The sequence below is a fragment of the Urocitellus parryii genome, chromosome 3 (genome assembly GCF_045843805.1).
Source record: "Urocitellus parryii isolate mUroPar1 chromosome 3, mUroPar1.hap1, whole genome shotgun sequence".
Classification (NCBI taxonomy): Eukaryota; Metazoa; Chordata; class Mammalia; order Rodentia; family Sciuridae; genus Urocitellus; species Urocitellus parryii.
This window is the reverse complement of record NC_135533.1, coordinates 219578793-219602220: the sequence shown is the minus strand read 5'-3', so window position 1 is coordinate 219602220 and position 23428 is coordinate 219578793. Positions and strand designations below refer to the sequence as shown.

At 60.6% G+C, this 23428-nt stretch overlaps 1 protein-coding gene across 4 annotated transcripts in view; it reads right to left on the bottom strand.

Moving 5' to 3' along the window:
* The window catches only part of Sbno2 (strawberry notch homolog 2), a 49799-nt gene extending 26645 nt beyond the window's left edge, over positions 1-23154 (bottom strand). For 3 of the 4 annotated variants that reach the window (XM_026413998.2, XM_026413999.2, XM_026414001.2), the window contains exons 1-3: positions 23063-23154; positions 4582-4759; positions 480-559 (exon numbers count right to left, since the gene is read on the bottom strand). In XM_026413998.2, coding sequence (XP_026269783.2) covers positions 480-559; positions 4582-4674 — 173 coding nt within the window. In that variant the 5' untranslated portion in view covers positions 4675-4759; positions 23063-23154. The remainder of the gene's footprint in view (positions 1-479; positions 560-4581; positions 4760-23062) is intronic. The other variant, XM_026414000.2, reaches the window with a different exon arrangement.
* Between the last annotated feature and the right edge of the window lie 274 nt (positions 23155-23428).

Here is a 23428-nt window from a genome sequence, read left to right as displayed (position 1 = left end):
CGAACCGGCAATTCTCCTGCCCCAGCCTCCCAAGCTGCTGGGATGACAAGCAGGCTCACTCCAAAGTATTCTAGAATTCCCAAAAGTTCTGGCTATGACTAGGCCCACTTTCAGGCCCACTCCCCTGCAAACTCCTACTGATGCTTCAAAACCCAGTTCAGCTATGGCCTTTTGGAGAAAGGTTCGCTCCTGGTTCTACTCACCTCCCAGTTCCTGACCAGCCTTTGCACAAGAGCCCTGCCTAGTTCCTCACTCTCACCACTAGGCCCTAGGCTAGGTCTTCCTAATGCTCCCCAGCTGGTCACAGTACAGACATCAGGTAAATACAACCTCTGCAGCCCTAGGCATCCAGGCCCAGCCCGCAGGTCAGAGCTGGCCAGGCCCACGCACCTGGGCTGTGAGCTCTAATTTCAATAGAGCCTTGGGCAACCAGTGTGGCCCAAGGGCAGGTGGGTGAGGACCAGGGCTCAGACACTTACTGGCTTTCACTGGAGAAGGCTGGATACGGTGCCTGTGGGAAGCTGTTCCACCAGGGGTAGGGATAGTGCAGGAGGGGGTTCTGGAAGTGAGAGTGGAATCAGGCACAGGCAGGAAGGGGAGGCCAGACCCTGGCCTCACCCTGCCACAGCTGCTGCCATGGTCAGAACAAGGGGTGGAACCAGGGCTTCCCTGCTGGCCACCCAGGCACTATAGCCTCACCGTGCCTCGGTTTCCTACCTGAAAGAGAGCCCAGGGCACCCGCCCAGGGAGCTCCCCCACCAGGTCCAGGGCCCCTGGAGTGGTGGGGGACTGTGGATGAGATTCAGGGTCAGAGTGTGCGCCTAGAAAGCACACAGCCCTAGCTCAGCCCAATCCAAGTTGAAAGCAGGGCCTCATGGGGGGTACTGAGGCCTTCCCCAAGGTGTGGGGGGCCACTCAGTAGTGTCCCTTAGTGCCCCAGGGTTAGCCCCTACTGGGGCCCTGGCTTCTTTTGACTGGCAGATGGGAATTCCCCGGGGTCACTGAGGAGAGGCCACCGGCTGGGCACCCTCTTATTGTCACAGTCAGGTCTGACGGTCACATCAGCTACCAGGGCAGGGGGTTGTTTGCCACACTCCTGGCAAGGAAGCCCTCCCCAGACCCCTGTGGAGCTGGACAGTTCCCTGGGCCCAGCCGCGTCCACTTAGACTTGGGACCAGGGTGCGAGCTGGCACCAGCCCAGGCGGCTGCGCGGCCTCCCTCACCAGCTTTGCATCCTCACTACCCCAGCCCAAGCTCCTGGGGTCTGCCAGCCTCCAGAGCAGGACCCAGCAGCCAGCCCAGGCCAGGCCAGGCCAGGCCAGCCCAGCCACAGTGGACCTCTGGACTTCCAGGGCTCCATGGGCTGCCGAGGCAGTCTATCAGAATGGACAGTGAAGCGTCTCTCCAGCACAGGGCCCGGGGCTCTTAGGCTTCCAGCTCCAGCACCTACCCTCCTCAAGACCACAATGGAAGGAGGCGGGGCCACCATGACCAGGTGGGGTCTGCTGGCAACCCCACATCTCCCCAGAGCCCTGGCCTAGTGCCTTCCGCCTTCTGCCCCAGTCAGGGAGAGGGAAACTCAGGCCCAGCCCGGCCTCCCCAAGGCAGAACTTTCCAGAGCATACTTGTGGCCTCTAAGATGAACTACGGTAAGCCATCTAGTACATAAGCAGAGGTGAGAGGACTGGGCCTAGCTCTCCTAGCAGGCTCCACCTAGGCCTAGGCTGCCCTGAAGGAGCCCCAGGACCAGAGGACCCCCTAGGTAGCACAGGCTCTGGGCCTCCACCTGGTGAGGGATAGTAATGGCCTGTCCACCCAGGCCCCCAACCTCTGTCCAGTCAGGGGCACCTGATCCTCCTTACAGGGTGACTCCACATAGCTGGCCAATCAGAGCTTTCTTTGGGACTTGGTGCTGGTACCAGGGGTGGCTCCATCTTCAGAGGGCAGGCCCTGGGGTGTAACTGGCCAGAGTTGGGCAGTTGTGCTCCAATTAGAATTTGTCTAGGGATTTTCTACTGGAGTGGGAAGGGCAGTCTGGCTTTCTCTGAAGCAGGAAGGGCAGGCCAGGTCCCCAGCATGGCCTGTAGATGGCCACCAGACACCCTGCAGCAGCCCAAGCTTGGAGAGCACCAGGGAGCCTTCTCTCTGGGGGCTGGGGACAGTCAGGGTTCCATCCACACCTCACACCAGGGACTGCATCCCCGCCCTGCCCAGATACATTTCTGAGCCCTGACAGCTGCTCAGACAGAGCCCCAGCCTGCCAGTCAGTAAAGGGGACATGGCAGCAGGGACAGCGCCATCCTCCACACAATGCCAGCTCTCCTTCTGACCCAGGAATCCTATTTTGGATACACCCCCCCACCCGAAAGTAATCCATGAGGGGGCAGAAAATACGGCAGCACTGCTCATAGCAGAGGAAAAAGGGCCTCTCCCCAAAGGCTTCGCAGCAGGGAGATAATCAAGCGAATGATGGCTGTGCAGATGAGGAATCACCAGGAGGAGGTGTCCGCAGCCATGACTGGCGAGCAGCTGAGGGAGGCAGAGGTGGGTGCTCAACAGCTTCCCAGGAGGGGAGGACAGAGAGGAGCTGGGCACAGAGCACGTCGCCCTGGGCTGCAGGCGCGGGACACCAGCCCAGCCCTTCATTCCGGAAGAGTCGGCTCCTCTCCCAGGGATGTGCACAGGGTCTTTAAGCAACGTAGCTCCACATTCGGCCACAGCAGGGTGGGGTGTGGCACAGCTGTGCAGGGTGAGGGCTTGTGTGCCCCTGAAGCCTTTCCAGAGCAAGTCTGGGGAACCCTGGTGCCTGCACCTCCTCCCACGCTCTGGAACACAGGCTGCCCAGCGTGGCCTGGCTCTGCGGGAACCACAGCTGGCTTGTTCTTGCTGCCGTCCTCCCACCCAACCTTCCTCACCTCCTGTGTCCTCTGGAGCAATGTCCAGAGCCCCATCTGAGTCAGGCTGGCTCTGGGTGGACCAGCACCAGCCTTGGCCCACCCCAGCAGAAGGAAGTAGCTGAGGTTTTTACTAAAGAGTGGATCCCAAAACAGCCCCAGCCAGAGGCACCTGCCCACTCTGGGGCAGCCTCCCAAGTCACACCCCACCTGGGCCTCTGGCAACTCCCAGCTCCCCGTGAGTCCCCAGTCTGTTTTCTTTTCCACTGCGGCAAGAGCCAGCTCTGCTCAGGGCCCTTTCCTCCTAGGGACCCTGGCACCTCCCACAGCTCTGACATGACGGGCAGAGCTGAACCCTGGTGTTCTGTGTCTTGGGACACTTTAGTGGTCAAACACTGGAAGCAACAAGATGTCCTTGGGTGGGCAACTGAGTCAGTGCAGAGGTCCACCCAGAACAGGGGATGGTATGTGGTGCTGGAAAGAAGGGGCTCCTGAGCCATGAGCCGGGAGCACCCCAAGGCAGCTCCCAGGGAGGCCCCAGGCTGCAGAGGCCACGCCCTGGGCAACTCCAGCCTGATGTCCTGGAGAGGGCAGAAGTGTGCCCACAGCCAGCAGGGGGCCGGGCAGCAGGCAGAGCCTGGAGGACTTCTAGGGCGTGGAAACTGTGGGGTGCTCCCATGTCAGGAGCCACAGACTCTCCAACACAGAGTGACCTTCAGGTAGGCTTCTGACTTGAGTTCACGACAGTGTATTAGCCTTGACCCGTCAGTTCTGACAGGCTTGCCACACTCACACAGGACGCAGTGACAGGGACACAGGGCTTTCTGAACAATTTTCCTGTAAACCAAACACTGCTTAAGAAACTGTCTATTAAATTGAAAGAAAAAACAATGAAGTGATCCACTCTGGCTCCCACAGGTCAACTTGAGCTGCCCTGGAAGGGACAGCCAGGCAGGGTAGGGGCAGCGTGGAACGGCTCTCCCAAAGGGCCAGTAACTGTTTTGAAAGAAAACATCTAGGATGCCATGGCCCACACATATAAACCCAGAGACTGGGGCTGGGGACGTGGTTCAGCGGTAGCGCGCTCGCCTGGCATGCGTGCGGCCCGGGTTCGATCCTCAGCATCACATACCAACAAAGATGTTGTGTCCGCCGAGAACTAAAAAATAAATATTAAAAATTCTCTCTCTCTCTGTGTCTCTCACTCTCTCTTAAAAAAAATAAAAATAAAAATAAATCCAGAGACTGGGGAGGCCGAAGCAGGAGGAGGGCGAGGTCCAGGCTAGCCTGGGCCACTTAGGGAGACCCCGGCCCAAAGGAAAAGGAAAAGGGCTGGGTGCGGCTCAGTAGAAGAGCCCCCGGTTTCAGTCCCCAGCAGAGGGCGGGCCTGGGTGTGGCTGGAGGCAGAGCACTTGCCCAGCAGGCTGGAGGCCAGCAGGAGGCACACAGCCCCAAGACCCTTCCTGCAGCTGGAGGTCCAGGCAGACCCCTTACCCTCACACAGGACCCTCTCCTGACATGGGGGAACTGGGGAGCCAGGCTCCGGACTGAGAAGATTGAGGTCAGGGTCATGGGCAGGTTGCCCAGCGCAGCGTCCCACATGAAGGCCACCTTGGTCAGCATTCACCTCGCAGTGTCCAATGAGTCCTGCTCAAGCAGTCCAGGAGGTCAGGGTGCTGGGGCTCACCTGCAGTGGGGACGTGGGACAGAGGAGGCTGCCCGCTGGCGGGGGCTCGTGCTGAGGGCACTCCCCATCCATGACAGGCCCCACTGCAAGCATCAGGTGGCAGCAGGTGAGGGCTGGGAGACCCAGGGCCACCAGGCACCTATCTGGGCTTCTTGCTCCGTGGTGGCGGCATCACGTCCTGTGGAGAGAGAATGAGGCTTCTTCCTGAGGCTGCCTGAGATCACGGCTCCCTCCCAACCTGCAGGCCGGCTGCGCTGGGAGCTGCTGGGCTGGGCGCTGGAGCCTCCAGGGGCTCCTCCTGCTCGCCCCACCCACCTCCCCTGCTGCTCACAGCCCTCCTGCAGGCTTCCCGGAGGGTCCTGCTGTACCACCCACCTCCAGTCTGCCAGGCTGCAGAGGAACACTGCCCCTCAGCACCACAGGAGACTGCCAGGGGGACTCCTGGGGGTACTGAGGGGCCCAGCTGATCTGGGAGGAGCCCCAGACCTGGTTTTGAGGTCAGGGTGCACTAGTGACAACACTGAAAATGTCTGTGGTCTGGATGGCAGGTGGACCTTGAGTCCCCACACTGTCAGATGCCTGAGCACAAATCTGACTCTCCCAGGGGGCTCCTGGCTGGTCCCACTAAAGGGCCAAGAGCCCCCCTTTGGGGGACAGCAGGGACCCCAGGGCAGCCTGCAGGGCAGTGGGCGTGCTCTATGGGCAAGCAGCCCGGAGCCTTAATCACCCAGGCAGGCAGGAAGGGGAGGGCAGCCAAACGGAGGCCAAGCTCTGGAGTGAAGAAATCCACGGGACTTCCAGTAAGCCCTGTCCAGCCACACGCAGCAGCTTACGCAACCCCATGGGGGAGGGGTGCTGCCTTCTGCTGTGCTCCAAGCACAGGGGACAGCAGGGAAAGGGCCCACAGCCAGTCAGGAAGCACAGGGATGTCTGCTCTGTCCCAGCCCCGGGCCAGCCGACCCTCTGCTCTGCTCAGTCCTGCTGTGGAGACGTCTCTTCCTCCTGTGGCCAAATGCCTGGGCTCTGGGAGGCCCCCCTCGCCTGCAGGCCCCAAGCAGTGAGCGTCTCCCACAAGGAACACAGGGATGCTTTGTGAGCTGGGGTCCTGGCCATCCTCATCAAGACTCTGGCCACGCAGGTCTGCAGGGAAGCTGGGCCCCACTCCTCACAGCCACCCAGCTTCAGACGACTTGGCACCTGAGCTCTGCGGGGCCTGTTTCCCCACTGGGAAATGGTCTGTGTGGGGGTCGGTAGGCAAGGCCCCCAGACACTCCAGCTGCTGCAGGCATCCTTCCCCAAGGTCACGACCATGCTGCTACCCTCTCAAGGGGGGTGCTGGCCCCTGGGCAGGATCTACATTCATCAGGGCTCAGTCGCCGTGGAGGGCCCTGGGCCTCAAGGAGCAGGCCAGCCAGCACCCCTCTCTGCAGAATCCCAAGCTGACCCTTTCCACACGTGGGGGTGCTCACTGGCTCCAAGGACAGCTATGGACTGCAGGGGAGGGGGCACCTGGGCAGTGCCCAAGTGACCTCAGGTGGTCCTTAGGGCACGTGGGTTGTATGCAAGGGCCCAGCAGCAAGCAGGGCCTGCTCCCCGGCACCCTTTCCACCGGCCGAAGTGCACCCAGTGGCACCCCCCCTGGTGGTGTTGGAGCCCTGCCCACCACCCCAGCCACCAGGCCCGGTGGATGCCCACTCCAAGTGCAGCCCTAGGCGTCTCAGGCCCCACGCTGCCAGCCAAGGCTCAAGGTACTGTTACAAGAAAGAGCCCTTGTCACCTGCAGGGAAGACTTCAGACTTAGCCGGAGAGGTCACGACGAGGGTGGTGTGTGATCTGGGGACCCCAGCTGGCTTCTCTGACCATGAGGGGAGTCCAGACCTGGGCTGGAGAGGGAGTCCAGGGAGAGGTGCAATGAGGCCATGTGAGCAGACAGCCACTGGGCACCACAGACTGTAGGTGAGTGCAAAATGGCCCACAGCACCTCAAAAGGAGAAGTAGGTGCCAGCAGACCTAGCGACTCCCCCAGCACACATGGGAGACGGGAAGGCAGGTGCACACAGAGGCGTGCACACACCAGCCTGAGGAGGCTGCACGGCCAGCAGGCGCTCAGACAGACAGCAGCACTGCCATCCACCTGAAGCGTCACAGCCACCGGCGGGAGCAAGGTGACACAGCTCGTGCTCAGTGAGAGCCAGACAAGGCCACAGTGTGTGACACAGTGACAGGAGAGGCCAGCACAGGACATGGACATGAGTGCAGGGCTTGGGAGGGACAGGGACACCTTAGCCAGGGTGGTGCCCATCCTTCCCACCTCACCAGCAGGTCCCAGTGCCCCAGGCCTCTCACCCCAATTGCTCCTTCCAGAGGCACTGGGCAGGGCCCTGGCCCCAGTCCCTGCTAGTGTCTCCCAGGCCCTCCGCAGCCCCCGCCCTTCCAGGGTAGGCTCGGGCTTGCCCAAGTGTGTCTGCAACCTCCACCCTGTCTGCTCCTGGCTCCAAGGTCCTACACCCACTGGACCCCCTTCTTACAGTCTTCGCCCCCTCCCCTCGTGGCAATGTGAGGACATGCCAAGTCCCTGTGTGTATAGATGCCACCAGACCAAACTCCGGCAGCAGCTGAAGTGTGCAAGCCTTGGGGACAGAGATCACCTGGGCCACAGAGCCAGGCCTGAGGCCAGCAGGACTCGGCCTGTTCTGCAGCCTGCGGTCTGTGCCAGGTGCCCGTCTCAGGTCAGGAGCCCACAGGTTGATCTGGGTCCCCACGTGGGGGCACCTCAGATCAGATCTCAGCTCACAGCTGGAGGGTTCTTAGCTTCCTTCTGAAATCCAGTTTCCAGACAAGGCAAAAGGAAAGAACCTGGGACGAGGGGCCACTCAGGACCACGACTGGCACCTCCTCCAGCCTTGCTCCTATACCCTGTGGTCCTCCTGGCCAGCCAGACCTCAGTGCGAAGCTGGGAGCCCTGGGACAGGTCACAGGATGTCCCCACGTGGGCACTCCCAGCCAGCCTCTGTGGGCACCAGTCTGAATAAGTTTGCATTCTCCTTCCCTGAGCAGAGAGGCTCTGACCGTCACTATAGTGACCTGGACACTGCCCTGGTCCCGGAGATTGAGGACGCGTCTTCAGGCGTAGGCGTGTCGCCCCATGGACTGAGCTACGCCCACCTGTTCCTTTGTGATGTTACCCCTGTGCCCCGTTTGGCACAGAATGTTCCATGGAAACGCCCTTTGTGTGTCCCCTTCTCCTGCTCTGCCCTTGGGGTGGCCTACCCAGGTGTCAGTCAGACAGTGGACATCACGAAGCTGGACTCAGCCCCCCGAAACCTGACTCTGGCCTCAATAAAAGGGTTCAGCAGTGCTCTCGCTCTCTCTCTCCACGGACCCTTAAGGTCAGAGGAGCCATCGCAGGACCCAAAGAAAAAGGTGCCTTGGTCTCTGTGTGGCCATTTCACGCAGCCCAGTCCTCTGGAGGGACCCTGAGTGCTCTAGTGGCGAGGAACACGACGAGCCTCCTCACCTCTGGACAGCCCTGTGGCCCAGCTGGGGCTCCGGGGTGGGGGACCCAGAGTCTACAGGGTGCCTCTGCCCTTGAGGCCAGGCTGCTTCTCTGAGCACAGAGGAACCACCATGGCTCCCATCCAAAAAGAGGGGTGCAAGGAGAGGGCAGCAGGCGAGCCAGTGACCTGCTGCCAGCCCTGCCCTCTGAGCTCCAACCAGTGCCTCTCTGCAAGAGGGGCCTGTGGCTGCCTGCACCCACATCCTCACACCACCCTCTGACCACACAGACCGACCCCCCAGCGCTTTCTGATAAGGACACAAAGTCCCCTCGGTGGAGCCCTGACCAGGCCCCAAAGCTGCACTCAGAGGCGGAAGCCCTGGGTAAGGAGCGACAGACACATGCGGAGACTGCTGACTGGCCCGTAAGGACTCTCAGGGCTGGTGGCCATCCACTGCTGCAAGCCACCTGTTCTGTAGTCCCCACAGAGACCACAGGATGAGGTGGCCAATGGCCTACATCTGCTGCCTGAAGAAACCAGCCCAGGAGAGTGACCTAGGCCGCTGCAGGAAGAGGTGCAGGGTAAGGAGCATGGTGGACATAGAGGGGCCCTGGCCCTGGGAGCCAAAGCCCAAGGGGCACATGGTGAAAGGGATCTGGCCATGCACAGCCCATGGATCACCTTTCAGCCATGACCTGGCATCTGCACAAGCTCAGGAGGGCTCATCACCCACCACTGCAAAAGCTCGGGACGGCTCACACCCACCACTGAACACTCAGAAGGGCCCATCACCCTCCACTGCACTCTCAAGACAGCTCATCCACCACTGCAAAAGCTCGGGACGGCTCACACCCACCACTGAACACTCAGAAGGGCCCATCACCCTCCACTGCACTCTCAAGACAGCTCATCCACCACTGCAAAAGCTCGGGACGGCTCACACCCACCACTGAACACTCAGAAGGGCCCATCACCCTCCACTGCACTCTCAAGACAGCTCATCCACCACTGCAAAAGCTCGGGACGGCTCACACCTACCACTGAACACTCAGAAGGGCCCATCACCCTCCACTGCACTCTCAAGACAGCTCATCCACCACTGCAAAAGCTCAGGACGGCTCACACCTACCACTGAACACTCAGAAGGGCCCATCACCCTCCACTGCACTCTCAAGACAGCTCATCCACCACTGCAAAAGCTCGGGACGGCTCACACCTACCACTGAACACTCAGGAGGGCTCACACCCTCCACTGCACTCTCAAGACAGCTCATCCACCACTGTAAAAGCTCGGGACGGCTCACACCTACACTGAACACTCAGGAGGGCCCATCACCCTCCACTGCACTCTCAAGACAGCTCATCCACCACTGCAAAAGCTCGGGACGGCTCACACCTACACTGAACACTCAGGAGGGCCCATCACCCTCCACTGCACTCTCAAGACAGCTCATCCACCACTGCAAAAGCTCGGGACGGCTCACACCCACCACTGAACACTCAGGAGGGCCCATCACCCTCCACTGCACTCTCAAGACAGCTCATCCACCACTGCAAAAGCTCGGGACGGCTCACACCTACCACTGAACACTCAGAAGGGCCCATCACCCTCCACTGCACTCTCAAGACAGCTCATCCACCACTGCAAAAGCTCGGGACGGCTCACACCCACCACTGAACACTCAGGAGGGCTCACACCCTCCACTGCACTCTCAAGACAGCTCATCCACCACTGTAAAAGCTCGGGACGGCTCACACCCACCACTGAACACTCAGGAGGGCCCATCACCCTCCACTGCACTCTCAAGACAGCTCATCCACCACTGCAAAAGCTCGGGACGGCTCACACCTACCACTGAACACTCAGAAGGGCCCATCACCCTCCACTGCACTCTCAAGACAGCTCATCCACCACTGTAAAAGCTCGGGACGGCTCACACCCACCACTGAACACTCAGGAGGGCCCATCACCCTCCACTGCACTCTCAAGACAGCTCATCCACCACTGCAAAAGCTCGGGACGGCTCACACCCACCACTGAACACTCAGGAGGGCTCACACCCTCCACTGCACTCTCAAGACAGCTCATCCACCACTGCAAAAGCTCGGGACGGCTCACACCCACCACTGAACACTCAGGAGGGCCCATCACCCTCCACTGCACTCTCAAGACAGCTCATCCACCACTGCAAAAGCTCGGGACGGCTCACACCTACCACTGAACACTCAGAAGGGCCCATCACCCTCCACTGCACTCTCAAGACAGCTCATCCACCACTGCAAAAGCTCGGGACGGCTCACACCTACACTGAACACTCAGGAGGGCTCACACCCTCCACTGCACTCTCAAGACAGCTCATCCACCACTGTAAAAGCTCGGAACGGCTCACACCCACCACTGAACACTCAGAAGGGCCCATCACCCTCCACTGCACTCTCAAGACAGCTCATCCACCACTGCAAAAGCTCGGGACGGCTCACACCTACACTGAACACTCAGGAGGGCTCACACCCTCCACTGCACTCTCAAGACAGCTCATCCACCACTGTAAAAGCTCGGGACGGCTCACACCTACACTGAACACTCAGAAGGGCCCATCACCCTCCACTGCACTCTCAAGACAGCTCATCCACCACTGCAAAAGCTCGGGACGGCTCACACCTACACTGAACACTCAGGAGGGCTCACACCCTCCACTGCACTCTCAAGACAGCTCATCCACCACTGCAAAAGCTCAGGACGGCTCACACCCACCACTGAACACTCAGAAGGGCCCATCACCCTCCACTGCACTCTCAAGACAGCTCATCCACCACTGCAAAAGCTCGGGACGGCTCACACCTACACTGAACACTCAGGAGGGCTCACACCCTCCACTGCACTCTCAAGACAGCTCATCCACCACTGTAAAAGCTCGGGAAGGCTCACACCCACCACTGCACTCTCGAGCTTCTGTAGCCACTGAATGAACATCCCGGGACCCCAGCACCAGGCAGTGGGAAAAGCCGGTGATTTCACAAGGCTGGGCCCACACGGGGCAGGGTCCTACAGAATCCAGAAACCTGATCAGGGCCCGACTTGGCTGTCCAGGACCATCTCGTGCAGGAGGGGGCACCAGGCAGTGGGAAAAGCCGGTGATTTCACAAGGCTGGGCCCACACGCGGCAGGGTCCTACAGAATCCAGAAACCTGATCAGGGCCCGACTTGGCTGTCCAGGACCATCTCGTGCAGGAGGGGCACCTCTGACCCTCGCAGGCATCAGGATGCCAGGCCATGGAGACAGAATGCTGCTGTCCCTCTACACAGAGGCCTCCTCTGAATAGCCAAGGGCTTCAGGGAGGCCTCAACCACAGGATTCTGTCCCCAGTAGGAGACTGACCAGAAAGGGGCACAAGCCAAGGACACGATGAGACATCTGTCTACTTCTTGAGTGAGGTGGCCCCATAGAGACAGCCTGGACCCCTGGAGGTGGCAGGGGAGGTGCTAATGTCAGACCAATGGAAATGGAGAGATGCTGACCGGGGACAGGGGAGGTCTCCTTTCCAGGTCCCCTCCACAGGGCCCCAGGAGCCATCCCACACACTTCCAGTTGCTCTTCTTCACACGGGTATCAGTGGCCACTCAGCCTGGCCTGGCCTGAGATTGACCAGCTACTAGCCTGGGTTCCTGAAAATCCTGGGTTGGTCATATCCAGCTGCTCAGGGTCCCCAAACCCACTGCAGAGACAGCCTGCTGGCCCCTCTTCCCACGGAAGGGCATGCCCCTCCCGTCCTCAGGGCACGCACAGCTGCATCCCCAGCCTGCAGGAGGACTACTGTCCCCACCGCCTCTGTGTCCACTGGGTGACTGCCTATCTCTCCTGAGGCCAGGCCCTGGGAGGGCAGATGCCTGGTCTGTGGTGAGCACTTGACAGACAGCTCTTAAAGGGCTACAGGGAGGGCCTGGTCCCTGTAAGGAGTGGCTGAGGGCAAGGGACCTTGGTGGACCCCTGAGGACCCTGGCCCTGACACCCTGGCATCCTGGGACCCTGGCATCAGCTGAATGGCTGTAACGTGCTGGGGGGGCCAGTGGAGGGGGAGCGCCCCAGGCCTTCAGGGGCATTGGGCCAGGACAGTTTCTCCATGGTGGGCAGTTCCCGAGGGTGAAAAGGATGCACCAGAGGGACCCTTCCTTCATGTCCTGCTTCTCAATTCTCCAGTACTAGGAACTGAACGTGACCCAGGCCCTCCACTGAGCTGCACCCCTGGTCCTCTCTACCTTGAGGCAGTCTGGCTAAGTTCCCCAGGCTGTCACGGAACTTGCCGCCCTCCTGCCGCTGCCTCCCCAGTCACTGGGGTGACAGGTGAGTGCCACACCCGGCCCCAAGGGTCTTTCCAGAAAGACCATAGTTCTGTCTAGTGACCACCCTACCCCCCCTCACTGAGGCCAGGCGACAAGAACCTGGCTGTGGGGAGGCTCCTCCTGGGTCAGCTGGCGCCAGCACACTCTCCTGCCTACTCCTGCCCGGAGACCTCTATGTGACGTCTCCAGGTTGCTACAAAGGTGAGCAGGGAGCTACCCAGAGAACCTGCCTGCTGCAAGCCACACAACCAGCCAGGCCCAGCCTCCTTCCCCCCTGAGGGTGTCAGCAGCTCCACAGGCTCATTAAGGAGTCACCAGGCCCACAGGGTGGGTGCGCCTGGGTCCCATGCACTCTCCTTTCTCTAGGGCTGCAGGGCCACAGGAGCCAGCCCAGAACAACTCAGGAGGATGCAGGACACGGCAGCCAGGCTCACAGCCTCCCCTGAGCTGGGCGCTTCAGGATGGAGAGACAGGTGGACGTCCTGACACTGAAGGAGCAGGCACAGGGCTGGGGATGTGGCTCAAGCGGTAGCGCGCTCGCCTGGCATGCGTGCGGCCCGGGTTCGATCCTCAGCACCACATACCAACAAAGATGTTGTGTCCGCCGAGAACTAAAAAATAAATATTAAAAAAATTCTCTCTCTCTCTCTCTCTCTCTCTCTCTCTCTCTCACTCTCTCTTTAAAAAAAAAAAAAAAAAAAAAAAAGGAGCAGGCACAGCTGCGGGCCTGAGGCTGGGAGATACCATGCAGAGACACAGTCACCAGAGAAGGCCTGCCCCGGACGGGGGCAGAGATGAAGCCTCTCAGAGCAGCGCTTTTTCCTCCTCAGAAGCCGGGATGAGACCAGTGGGGGCGGGCAACCAACAATAAGAGTGAAACCTGCTTTGCCTGGGCCAGGCCCAGCTCCCTGCAGCCCACCATCCGTGGCCCTGGCCTCAGACACCATCGACCAAGCAGCCATCACACAGGGCAGCACATGGGAGCCGAGACGCAGCCCCGAGATGCCCTCCTGGCAGGGACACCCCACCTCACCAGACGCTCCCGTGGGAAGCTGTCCCCTGGCACGGGAGTCCAGGTTGAGCCCACAGCACAGTCAACCAGAATGCCAACACTGGCAGAAGGGAGTGTGCGCGCCCACCAGCGTGGATGGGGTCTGGCTCCCACGCAGACCCCTGAGAGGCAGGGCCCAGAACTGAGAACTGTCTGCTCACATCATCTAGGAAGGTGCAGGTTCCAGAAGAGCCCCCGGAAGCCTGCTGCGGAAGGCTCTGGGGAGCACCATGCTCTGAGAGAAGCCCCAGCCCTGGGGAACCCTCGGGGATCCATGTCCCTACAGCCTGTGCACAGTTACACAGGCCACCCACACCACAACTCAGAAGGGCCTCACTGGTCCCTCTCCACACACTCCAGGGCCCAGCACAGCCACAGCTGCCTGCCCCACACAGGGCCCAGGCCCTCTGCTGACCGCGGGAGAAGCTGCACCCCTCGACAGCCCTGAGTCTTCACCTGGCTGAGGGAGGCTGGCTCGGCACACCACGGCCCGCTCACCAACTGCCACTGGTATCTCTGATCCCCGACCCAGGAAGGTGTCCCCCCCTGCCCTGCACACCACCGAGGACCAGCCCCTTCTTCCTGGGCTTCTGCTTCCCCAGAGGCCCATCCTGGTCCTGGCAGAGCCATGTCCTCACAGAAGGGTGCCTCAGGGCCAACGACACCCACAAATCCAACCCACAAGTGCCCCCAGGAGCCCCAGTGCTGGCAGTGGGCATGTCCTCCCCCAGGTCCCCCTGGAGCTGCCCATCAGTGAACCAGGCTGTGGGGCCTGCCTCTCTGCCTAACAGCAGGCCTGACCAGGCAGCGAGGCGACTCTGACTGGAACCACCCCCTGGTGGGAGGTGGAGCTGGGCTGGAGACTGCACTGCCCCCGCCCTCACCCACGTGGGAGGGACAGTGTCATCCCTTCAACTGGGCCCTCTGCCAGGTGGACCGGCAGGTGCCTGACACAGCAAGGACTGGGTACCTTTGCAGGGTGCTCCCCAGGGATGGGGGCCTACATTTCAGCAGCCCTTTTTATTCTGAGACAGACTCGCTAAGTCACCCAGGCGGGCCTCCATTGTGATCCACCTGCCTTAGCCGACTGGGCTGAGGAGTCAGGCCTGGCCAGTCTTGAGGGGTCACACTTCTCTGGACCCAAAACTCATCTCCCAGCCACATAAGGTAGATCCTGGGAATAAAGTGGATGGGTAAAGAGAGGACCACTCTGACCCGCAGCCCCACCCAGGACTACTCAGAGCTGACCAAGCCTCATCTGACACACAGGGGCACTGAAGCTGGCAATCTGATGCTGGCCTCTTCTGACCCAGGTGAGGGTTCTGCAGACCAACCCACCGGGTGTACACCTGGGCCAGTTGCAGGGCTCAGCATGAACACGGTAACTGCTGCCCTCCACCCATGTTCCAGAGTCCAAATGGACTGAGCACCAGGGCTGGGGTTCTCCCAGCTGGGCCTGAGGTGTGTGAGGGCCACACATGTGCCTAGGGGCACGTTTGGGCTGACCCACAGGACCAGAAGCAGACCCAGAGAGACTGACAAGTGACAGGGAGGGCTTGGAGGGCTGGTCCCCATGGTGGGGAGGGAACAGAGAAGGCACTGGGGTGGCCACAATTCCTGTCCACTTGGCAACTATGGGACCTCGTTTGAAACAGGGTCTTGGGCTGGGGATGTGGCTCAAGCGGTAGCGCGCTCGCCTGGCATGCGTGCGGCCCAGGTTCGATCCTCAGTATCACATACCAACAAAAGATGTTGTGTCCGCCGAGAACTAGAAATAAATATTAAAAATTCTCTCTCTCTCACTCTCTTTAAAAAAAAAAAAAAAGAAAGAAAGAAAGAAACAGGGTCTTTGCAGTCACAGCTGGCTAAGGTGGCATCATCCTGGAGTGGCTTGTGCTCGTTTGGCTTCTTGTTGGCAGTGCCATGCGAGGCAAGTGCTCTCCACTGAGCCACACCCCCTGCCTGACTTGTGTTCTTATAAGACATGAGGCTTGGACATAAATTCAGAGAAGGCCACTTGAAGACAGAGGCAGAAATCGGGGTGACAGGACACAAACCAAGGAGCTGGGAGAAGCAGGAAGGACCCTCCCTAAAGGGAGCGTGGCCCTGCACAGACCTGGGTCTCAGACTTCCGGACTCCAGGCTAAGAAGAGGGTAAATTCCTGTTGATCTGAACCTCCCAGTTTGGGTACTCTGTGACAGCAGCCTGGGATACTCAGGTGGGAGGGCCCAAGCTCCAGCACAAGCCAGCCCTGACCCTCAGCCGATTCCCTGGGAGCCCTGTGGCTGGGAATGTTCAAGGACCAGGGTGCTCCGGGACATGACTGGCCCCATGTTGTGACCTTGGGTTTCCAGAGCCCCAGGAGGCATGTGGAATGCAACAGCCCTGGGTGCCAACACAGGCAGAGGCCACCAAGTCCCAGCACGGGCACAGCAAGGCTGGGAAGACTGGAGCTAGGAGGGAGGCCCATCCCTCCAGGGTGAGATCAGGTGGGCCCTCTGAGGAACAGGAGGCAGGGAGGGTCCCACAAGTGGGCTCCTTTCAACTTCCAGTTCTGCCCTACAGGCCTCCGAGGAAGCCTGGGCCAGGCCAGCCTGCAGGACCCGCACCCCAGGTGCCCCCCACTGGCTGAGCTCAGGTGATTCTTCCACAGTGAAAGGCTGGGCTGGCTGGGGGCTCCCTAGGACACCCCCCCTGCTGCATTCTGCCCACTCCCAGGGTCCTGGGGACCAACAGCTACAGTCCCTCACAGCCTCCTCTGTCCACCCAGGGGGGCACTCAAGGGGTCACAGTACACCCTAATTTCCAGTAGAATTCCCCATCTATCCCTTCCAGAACCTTCCAAGAGGCAGAGGGGCAGGGGAAGAACCCCAGGTGGGCATCTCAACTGCCAGGCTTCTGGTCCACAGGGCTGGGCTCTGGGATGGGGGAACATGCACCTACTCCAAGAGGGTGGGGAGGACCAGACCAGCCATCTGGGTAGTCAGCAGGGCTGCCAGCCCAAGGCGGCAAGAAGATGCTGCTCTGAGCCAGCCAGCATGGCTCGGCCTACACATCCCAGCAGCTATGAGCACAAGGCCTCACTCACTGCCTGCAGCCCCACGTGTGACCTGTCGAGGGCTTCACAGACGGGGAACTGGCAGAGGCCCCTTGGCTGACTCCACAGCCAGGGCCTGGCACAGTCCACATGAGGCCAAATGAATGGCCAGGAAGTGGACTGCAAGTGGGAGGCCTGGTGAGGGCCCCCGATGGCCTGTCCCCCAGCCTGACGCCGAGAGCTGGAGTAGCAACCAGGTCAGAAAAAGGGGCTGAGATGCCACCACATGCTACGCCAGACTGGGCCACTGTTCCCAGAGCCCCTCATCCAGGGCCAGAGCAAGTATGGGATGCTGTCCACACTCAGCCCCAGACACCAGAGACGCTGACACCTGAGGAGGAGAGCTACATCTGAGCAGCCAGGACCAGATGCCAGACCCTAGCAGGTGCAGAGGGACCGGGACAATGCCTAGAGCAATGCACCAATGCAGAAAAGGAGGCCCCGAGCCAGGCTCTGGAGGCAGTGACCTGGGGGCACCAGCTGGCCATGGCGGGCACATGCCAGCCAACTAGCCCTCACAGAATAGTGCCCTTGCAGTCATGTGGTGAGGAGGGGCTGCACAGAGCAAGATGCACCCACATTGACAGTGGGTGAGCAAGTCATACAGACCTCCACACCCCTGGCCTGAGGCTCCTCAATCTCAGGGAGTCCAAGACTCGGCTCTGTCCATCCCCAGGTATGGCTCAGTCTTAACTCCTGCCCCCAGCTGAACACGCAGTGCCTGCCCGTGCTTGAACTTGTAACCCTCTCTTCACAGGGACATGTGAGAACAGCCTCCTACAGCGGTCAGGAGTCTTTAATGCAGGTGTCCTGTCAGGGAAGCACCTGCTCAGGTCTTGTGCTGGTGGTCTTCTCTGACTCCCAGCTGCCTTTTCCTGAATGGGTTGTAAGCTATACCACTCCCATGTCCTGGTCCTTTGAAACTGACATGGCCTTGTCTGTCTAAGGCCTACGAGGAGAGGCATTTCTGCCACCCCATCCTGGCTGCTACCCCGACCTCTGTTGGCATCTTTTGGAGAATTTTGAGAAGAACAGAGGCTGGGGCTGCCCATAGCCAGGCTACACTGGCCTTAGTGAGTGACCAATGGTCACCACTGTTCCCGGGCTCCTTCAGTCCAACCCTGGTGCTAAGAACATTTCCAGGGAACTTCACCCCAGCCTAAAGGGCACTGGGTGTTCTGGAGGAGGAAGGAGGCTCACTCCAAGCTCAGGGCTGTGTTGCAGGGCCAGCCAGCGCGAGGAGACCAGATCCCAGGCCTACACACGCTCGCAGCAGCACCGAAACACGGCAGCAAGAGCCCAGGGTGTTCAACAGAGCCTAGGTCTGTCTCACCCTGCGTTGACAAGTGACCACAAACTTAGCAGCCTCGGCCACACATGTGCCCTCCTGGCTGGCACCCTCGCCCACAGGAGACAGATGACACCAGGGGCTGTGGCCTGTGCTCTCACCTCCCAGGGAGCCAGGCCACTGCAGCCTCCAGCAGGTGGCTGCACAGCCCTCCTCACACTGCCTCTCCTCTCAGCCCCACACTCACGGTCTCTGACTGGTCCCCTGCCAGGTCCCTTCTGCCTCCGGGTGGTGAGGTCTGGGACTGTAGAACCCGCAGGATGCCATGGGTCACTCAGATGCTCCAGGAGCCCTAACTTGACCCCATCTGCAGAACCCCCTTTGCCTAGAAAGGGCCACATTCACTGGCCCCAGGGATTCGGACAGGGCACCTCTGAGGCCAGCCCCGGAATCCAAGCACCACACAGCACCAGCCAGCCACATGGTCTCAGGCCAGAGAAAGGCCACAGGCACCTAAACCAAGGCTTGCAAATGACCGGCCAGGCTGCACGGGACTCGACGGTGGGGAGCACAAGTGACATGCTATGGGACATGGTCCTGCTCCCTTCAGGCAGCTGGAGGCCTCAAGGTCCCAGAGCATCTTCTTGGAGGGAGCTGGGTGGGGTCAGCCTGGGGCAAGCACGGGCCACCTGGGAGAGGCAGCCAGCAGGGGCGTCCCAAAGGGGAAGGTGACCCGGGGTTTTCAAGAGAAACCATGTGTCTAGGTCTGAGTGTGGCCTACGTGGCTGTTCAGAGTAGGCCACTAGGGCAGCCATGCCCAGCCCCCCAACCAGTGCCAGCTGCCTCCCGCCAGGTCCCCATGGAGCCAGGGCACAGATGCCCAGCCCCTGGCTATGACCTGGCACACCCCAATGCCATCCCCAAGAGACCCCAGCATCTGCAGGGGCTCAGGTGGGAGCAAGCACTGAGGGGCCAGTAATTTCCTGAATCTGACAAGTCCCCCCAAAAATGCCCCTGGCCAGATCCCCTTTACCCAGGTGACACCAACAGGTTTCCTCATCCAGCACTGGCAGCACCTTGTGCAGACTCATCCCAGGCCAGGGCAACAGGGACGCCAGACACCCCACTTCACAGCTACCAGGACAGAGTCCTTTGTGGCCCAACCAAGTACATTCCAGTCACTCTGGAAAGGCCCTGAGGAGCCCTCCAGATCTAGACACTGACCACTGCCATGGAACCCCTGGCCTTCACACAACAAGGACGCTGTGGTGCTGGGCAAACTCTGAGTGTCCTGCCCTGCTGCCCCAGGACCAGCACCTAAGAGCCCAGGACTGACCTGTGGCCAGGGCAACTGCTGCCAGTAGGAAAGTCTTCGCTCAGCTTACCTGACCTGCAAAGGGAGAAGCCTCTGGCACCAGGCAGGACGGGCAGCAGCAGGGATGGACGGCAAGCCAGTGCCAGGCCACTGCCCAGGGCAGGGACTTTCTCCTTCACTTGTCAGCTCACCTGCCCTGGCCGCTCCACCCGGCAACAGTGAGTCAGTTCCATAAAAGTTTACGGCCTATTGCAGACCCTCACTGGCCCCCAGCCCACGGCCGGCCTTCAGCCCTGGTGGGGCGTGGCCCTCCCAGGAAACCAGAGTGACTCGCCTTCTGGAACCCGATGTACCTCACTTTCGAAATGCAGCAGGGCCCGGGTCAAAGGCCGAGGCGCCACCTCTTTTGGTTTCACTTAGGGATTGTTCTGGCTTGGGGTGGGCCAGTTTGAGAGAGGGACCTCACAGCCTTCTTTGAGGCCAGTGCCTGAGTGCAGGAGCCCAAGGCAGGCACCCCTCACTAAGAGTCCAAAGCCCCAGGTCAGTTGCTGCAGGAGGCGCTCCTTGTCCCCTGAAGCAGAAGCATCCTGGAGGACAGCTGGGGCCGGGGTGACCCTCCATCTCTGGCCTCCTGGGGGTCCAGGGCAAGTTTCCAACCAAGTATCCAGATCCCTGGTGTGAGCTGGCTGCAGGGTCAGGTGGTGGCCCAATTCCAGCCCTCTGGTCACAACATATGAATGGGGCTTGATTCTTTTTTTTTTTTTTTTTTTTTTTTATTTATTTATTTTTAAAGTTATTGGCAGACACAACATCTTTGTTGGTATGTGGTGCTGAGGATCGAACCCGGGCCGCACGCAAGCGGGGCTTGATTCTGAAGTTGCACATACCAAAAAATTTGCCTGTTCAGAGTCTACAACTCACTGGGTTTTAGCACATTCTAAGTTGTACAGTAATCCCATCTATCTAGGTCCAGAACATCCAGAATCTTTGTCCCCAAGAGCAGTCACCCCATCCCTCCCCTGCACCCAGGACCCCCTCCCCATCTCTGGATTCACCTGTTCTGGACACTTCCCGCCTGCAGAGTCACACACTGTGACGGACTTTGCTTCTGAATCTCACTGAGCATGCTTTTGAGATTTATCACGCTACAGAGCACAAACAGTGGGTCTGACCTTCCCAGAGCGCCCAGAGAGCTCAGAGCGTGCAGATGAGGAGCACTGAAATCGACTCTTGGCTGTAACCCAGGTCTGTCCCCACCTGTATCGCAGTCCCAGGACAGGCGACCATGCCTCCTAGGGTGAGAAGGAAAGGGGGACCCACAGAGGGGCAGTATCCATTGAGAGTAACCTGGGGGATCTGACCTGGGGATGAGAGCAAGCGTCCCCAGAGACAGGCCAGGGAGGTCTACCTGCAGGGCCAGGCAGGGGCAGAGTCTGGTGTCTTCACCGTCAGACCACACCCGCCCTTCCAACATGCCATCTGACCACACGGCCCTCAGCTGTGGGAAGAGTGCCTAGTGTTGCTCCAAGCCTGCCCATGTGAATCATACACACACGAGCAACACACTTATACACGCAACCCACACTCACAGACCCAATCCCTCACAGAATGCACGTGCACATGCGAACAGGCACTCAGACACACGTGCCCCACAGAGGTACACAGACCTGGGGCTGGCTGGTGCCAGGGGCACCTCCACAGTTCAGCGTACCACCTTCCAGTGTGTTTACAATTTCAGATCACGTTATGCCCCCCAGAAAACGGGAAGAAGCTGGCCCCACCCCTTGATGGGAGCCTGGGGACCAGGCATGCTGGTCAACACAGTTGCCTCTTTATCCGGGAGCTCTGTCAGCATTTCCTGTGGGCCCTGCAGGAGGGGCGTCTGTAACACTGCTGCGACTCTGGGCAAGGACAAGCTGGCCACATGGAGGGGGCAGGATTGTGGCCTATGGCCAGCAGAGACCTTCTGCCTCTCAGTTTCCCCAGCAGGCTGGAGAGCTGAGACAGGCCCTAGTCAAGTGGCTGGAAAACCTGCAGGATGCTCCTGTCTCCTACATACCTGGGGCCCCACCCAGCCCAGCCCCTAGTCCAGGCCCTGGGGATCCCACCCCCTTCTGCCACAGCCCTTCTCCCTGCTGGGGCCCTGCTGTTCCAGGTAGGTATGAGGGAGCAGACTTCTACTGGAATCCCCAGGTGGGGACACAGGCTGCCCAGCCCTCCTGCAAACGAAGGCCCCATGACCAGCCCCTGCCTCAGCCGTCCCACCCACTAGTGGTACAGATCTCACATTCCAGCTTTCTCTGAAAGGTCTCTGCAGATACCCAGGGCAGACAACTCCTCTGGCCTCTGGGGCCTCCCCTGGGAAAATCCAGGGCGAGGACAATCAGGAAGCCTGTGAGAAAGAGGGCACTGGGGAAGTAGGGGCGGGGCTGCCAGCCTCCTGGGGGTCCAGGGCCTACTACTCTGAAGCCAGTCCCCAACAGGGTGCACACAGCTGCCTCAACCTGAAGGGAACCTACATGTTCACTGAGGCCCTGCCTCAGTCTCTCTGGAGTCTCAACACCTGTGACAGGCAGGGCCCTCACCAGGCCAGATTCCAGGGTCTGACACCTCACCTGACAGCAGGTCAACTAGGTTCCAAACTCAGATCAGCCCAAGATCGCCCCCTTGCCATACTGGAAAACCTCACTGTCCCAATCTCCCAGCAAGCACTAAGGCCAACTGGCTTCAGGGCCAGGCACCGACTCACAGGGCACAGGGCACAGACAGCACCAAACACCCCTGAGCAGGAAGAACACTTGGAGCAGGCAAGACTCACAGGCATTCCAGGAAGCAGAGCTGGGGGATGCCCCAGCTACACAGTTTACAGACCCTTTTCTTTCCAGAATGTTCATCACGTCACTCAGGGAGACCTCTGTCCATCTCTGAAGACTCTGGGCAGTCAGGCCAGTCTGGATTGGGCCCCAGGCCCCAGTGGCCACATTCCCAGAGCTTGGAGGGGTGGGAAGAGAGCTCCACCCGGGCAGGACCTACCTGCCAGTCCACCCACACCCTCCCTTGGCTCATCTCACATCTCTGCCCACCACCTCCCTGGTCCTTGGAGTCCCCCAGTTTCTGGGGGAGAGACATCCCCACACACAGACAGACACAGTAAGGCTGTCCTGGGGATCAGCTAACACCAGTGAGCCCCCATCCAAACAGGGGGGCCCACCCAAGGAAACCCAAGAAGAGGTGTGCCTGCCCCTACTAGAGGGCTGAGGACCCCCTCCCAGGAAGACTGTGCTGGGTCTGGGCAGGAGGGGGCACAATCCTGGGGTCATGGGGCTGGTAGAGAAAAGAGCCCATCCTGACCAAGAATTTGGGGTCACCAGGCACCCAGAATTAAGAGAAACAAGAAGAGAGGGGTCAGGATGCTGGGGAAAAGCGGATTCAGGGCCACCTGGAGGACTCGGTGACAAGGGTCACCAGGAAAGGGAAGGTCAGTGGTCAACACGGAGCCTGGGCTTGGGATGCACCGACCAGGGCGGGAAAGAGGTGGAAGGGTTGCGGAGAAGGTCGGGGTCAAAGTTCGCGGCGGGGAGCAGGGTCCGGGTTCCCCCGGGGGACCGGGTCGGGGACCGGGTCGCGGCGCGGCGCAGCGTCAAACTTCGCTCGCAGGAAGAAGGGGGTGGAGAGGAGGGATCCAGGGTCGCGGCGCAGGCGGGGCCGGGACGCGCGGAGGGCGGGGCCGGACGGGGGTCGCCGCCGCGCACCCCCGGCCCCTGGGGACCCCGGCCCCTCTGGCTCCCGGCCCGGGACGCGGGGAGCGCGGGGCCGCGCGGGGCGGAGCGCGCTTGGCCGGGCGCGGGTCGCGGCGGGGCCGGGGCGGGGATCGCGGCCGGACGCCTCACCTCGGACCCGAGTGCGGCCGGGCGGAGCCCGCGGCGCCTCAGTTTCCCCGAGCCTCTGAGTGGCCGCCGCTCACTTCCGGGTTCCAGGCGCCATCTTTGGGACCCGCGCACTTCCGGTCACGCCGCGGGGCGGGGCACGTGGGCGGACCCGGGGCGGGGCCTGTTAAGGGGCGTGGCCTCGAGCCCTGGGTGCGAATCTCGCCGCCCGGTTTGCTGCCCAGCGGCCCGTGCTAGAGCTCGGGGCGCGGGGGCTCCAGCCTCTGCTCCGCCCGGCACGGCCCTCGCACCCGGGCCTCCGGCTCTGCCCTCCACCTTGACTGCCTCGCCCCGTAGTTCTGTTGGCCGTCTGCCGCCCTCCCCAGGTGC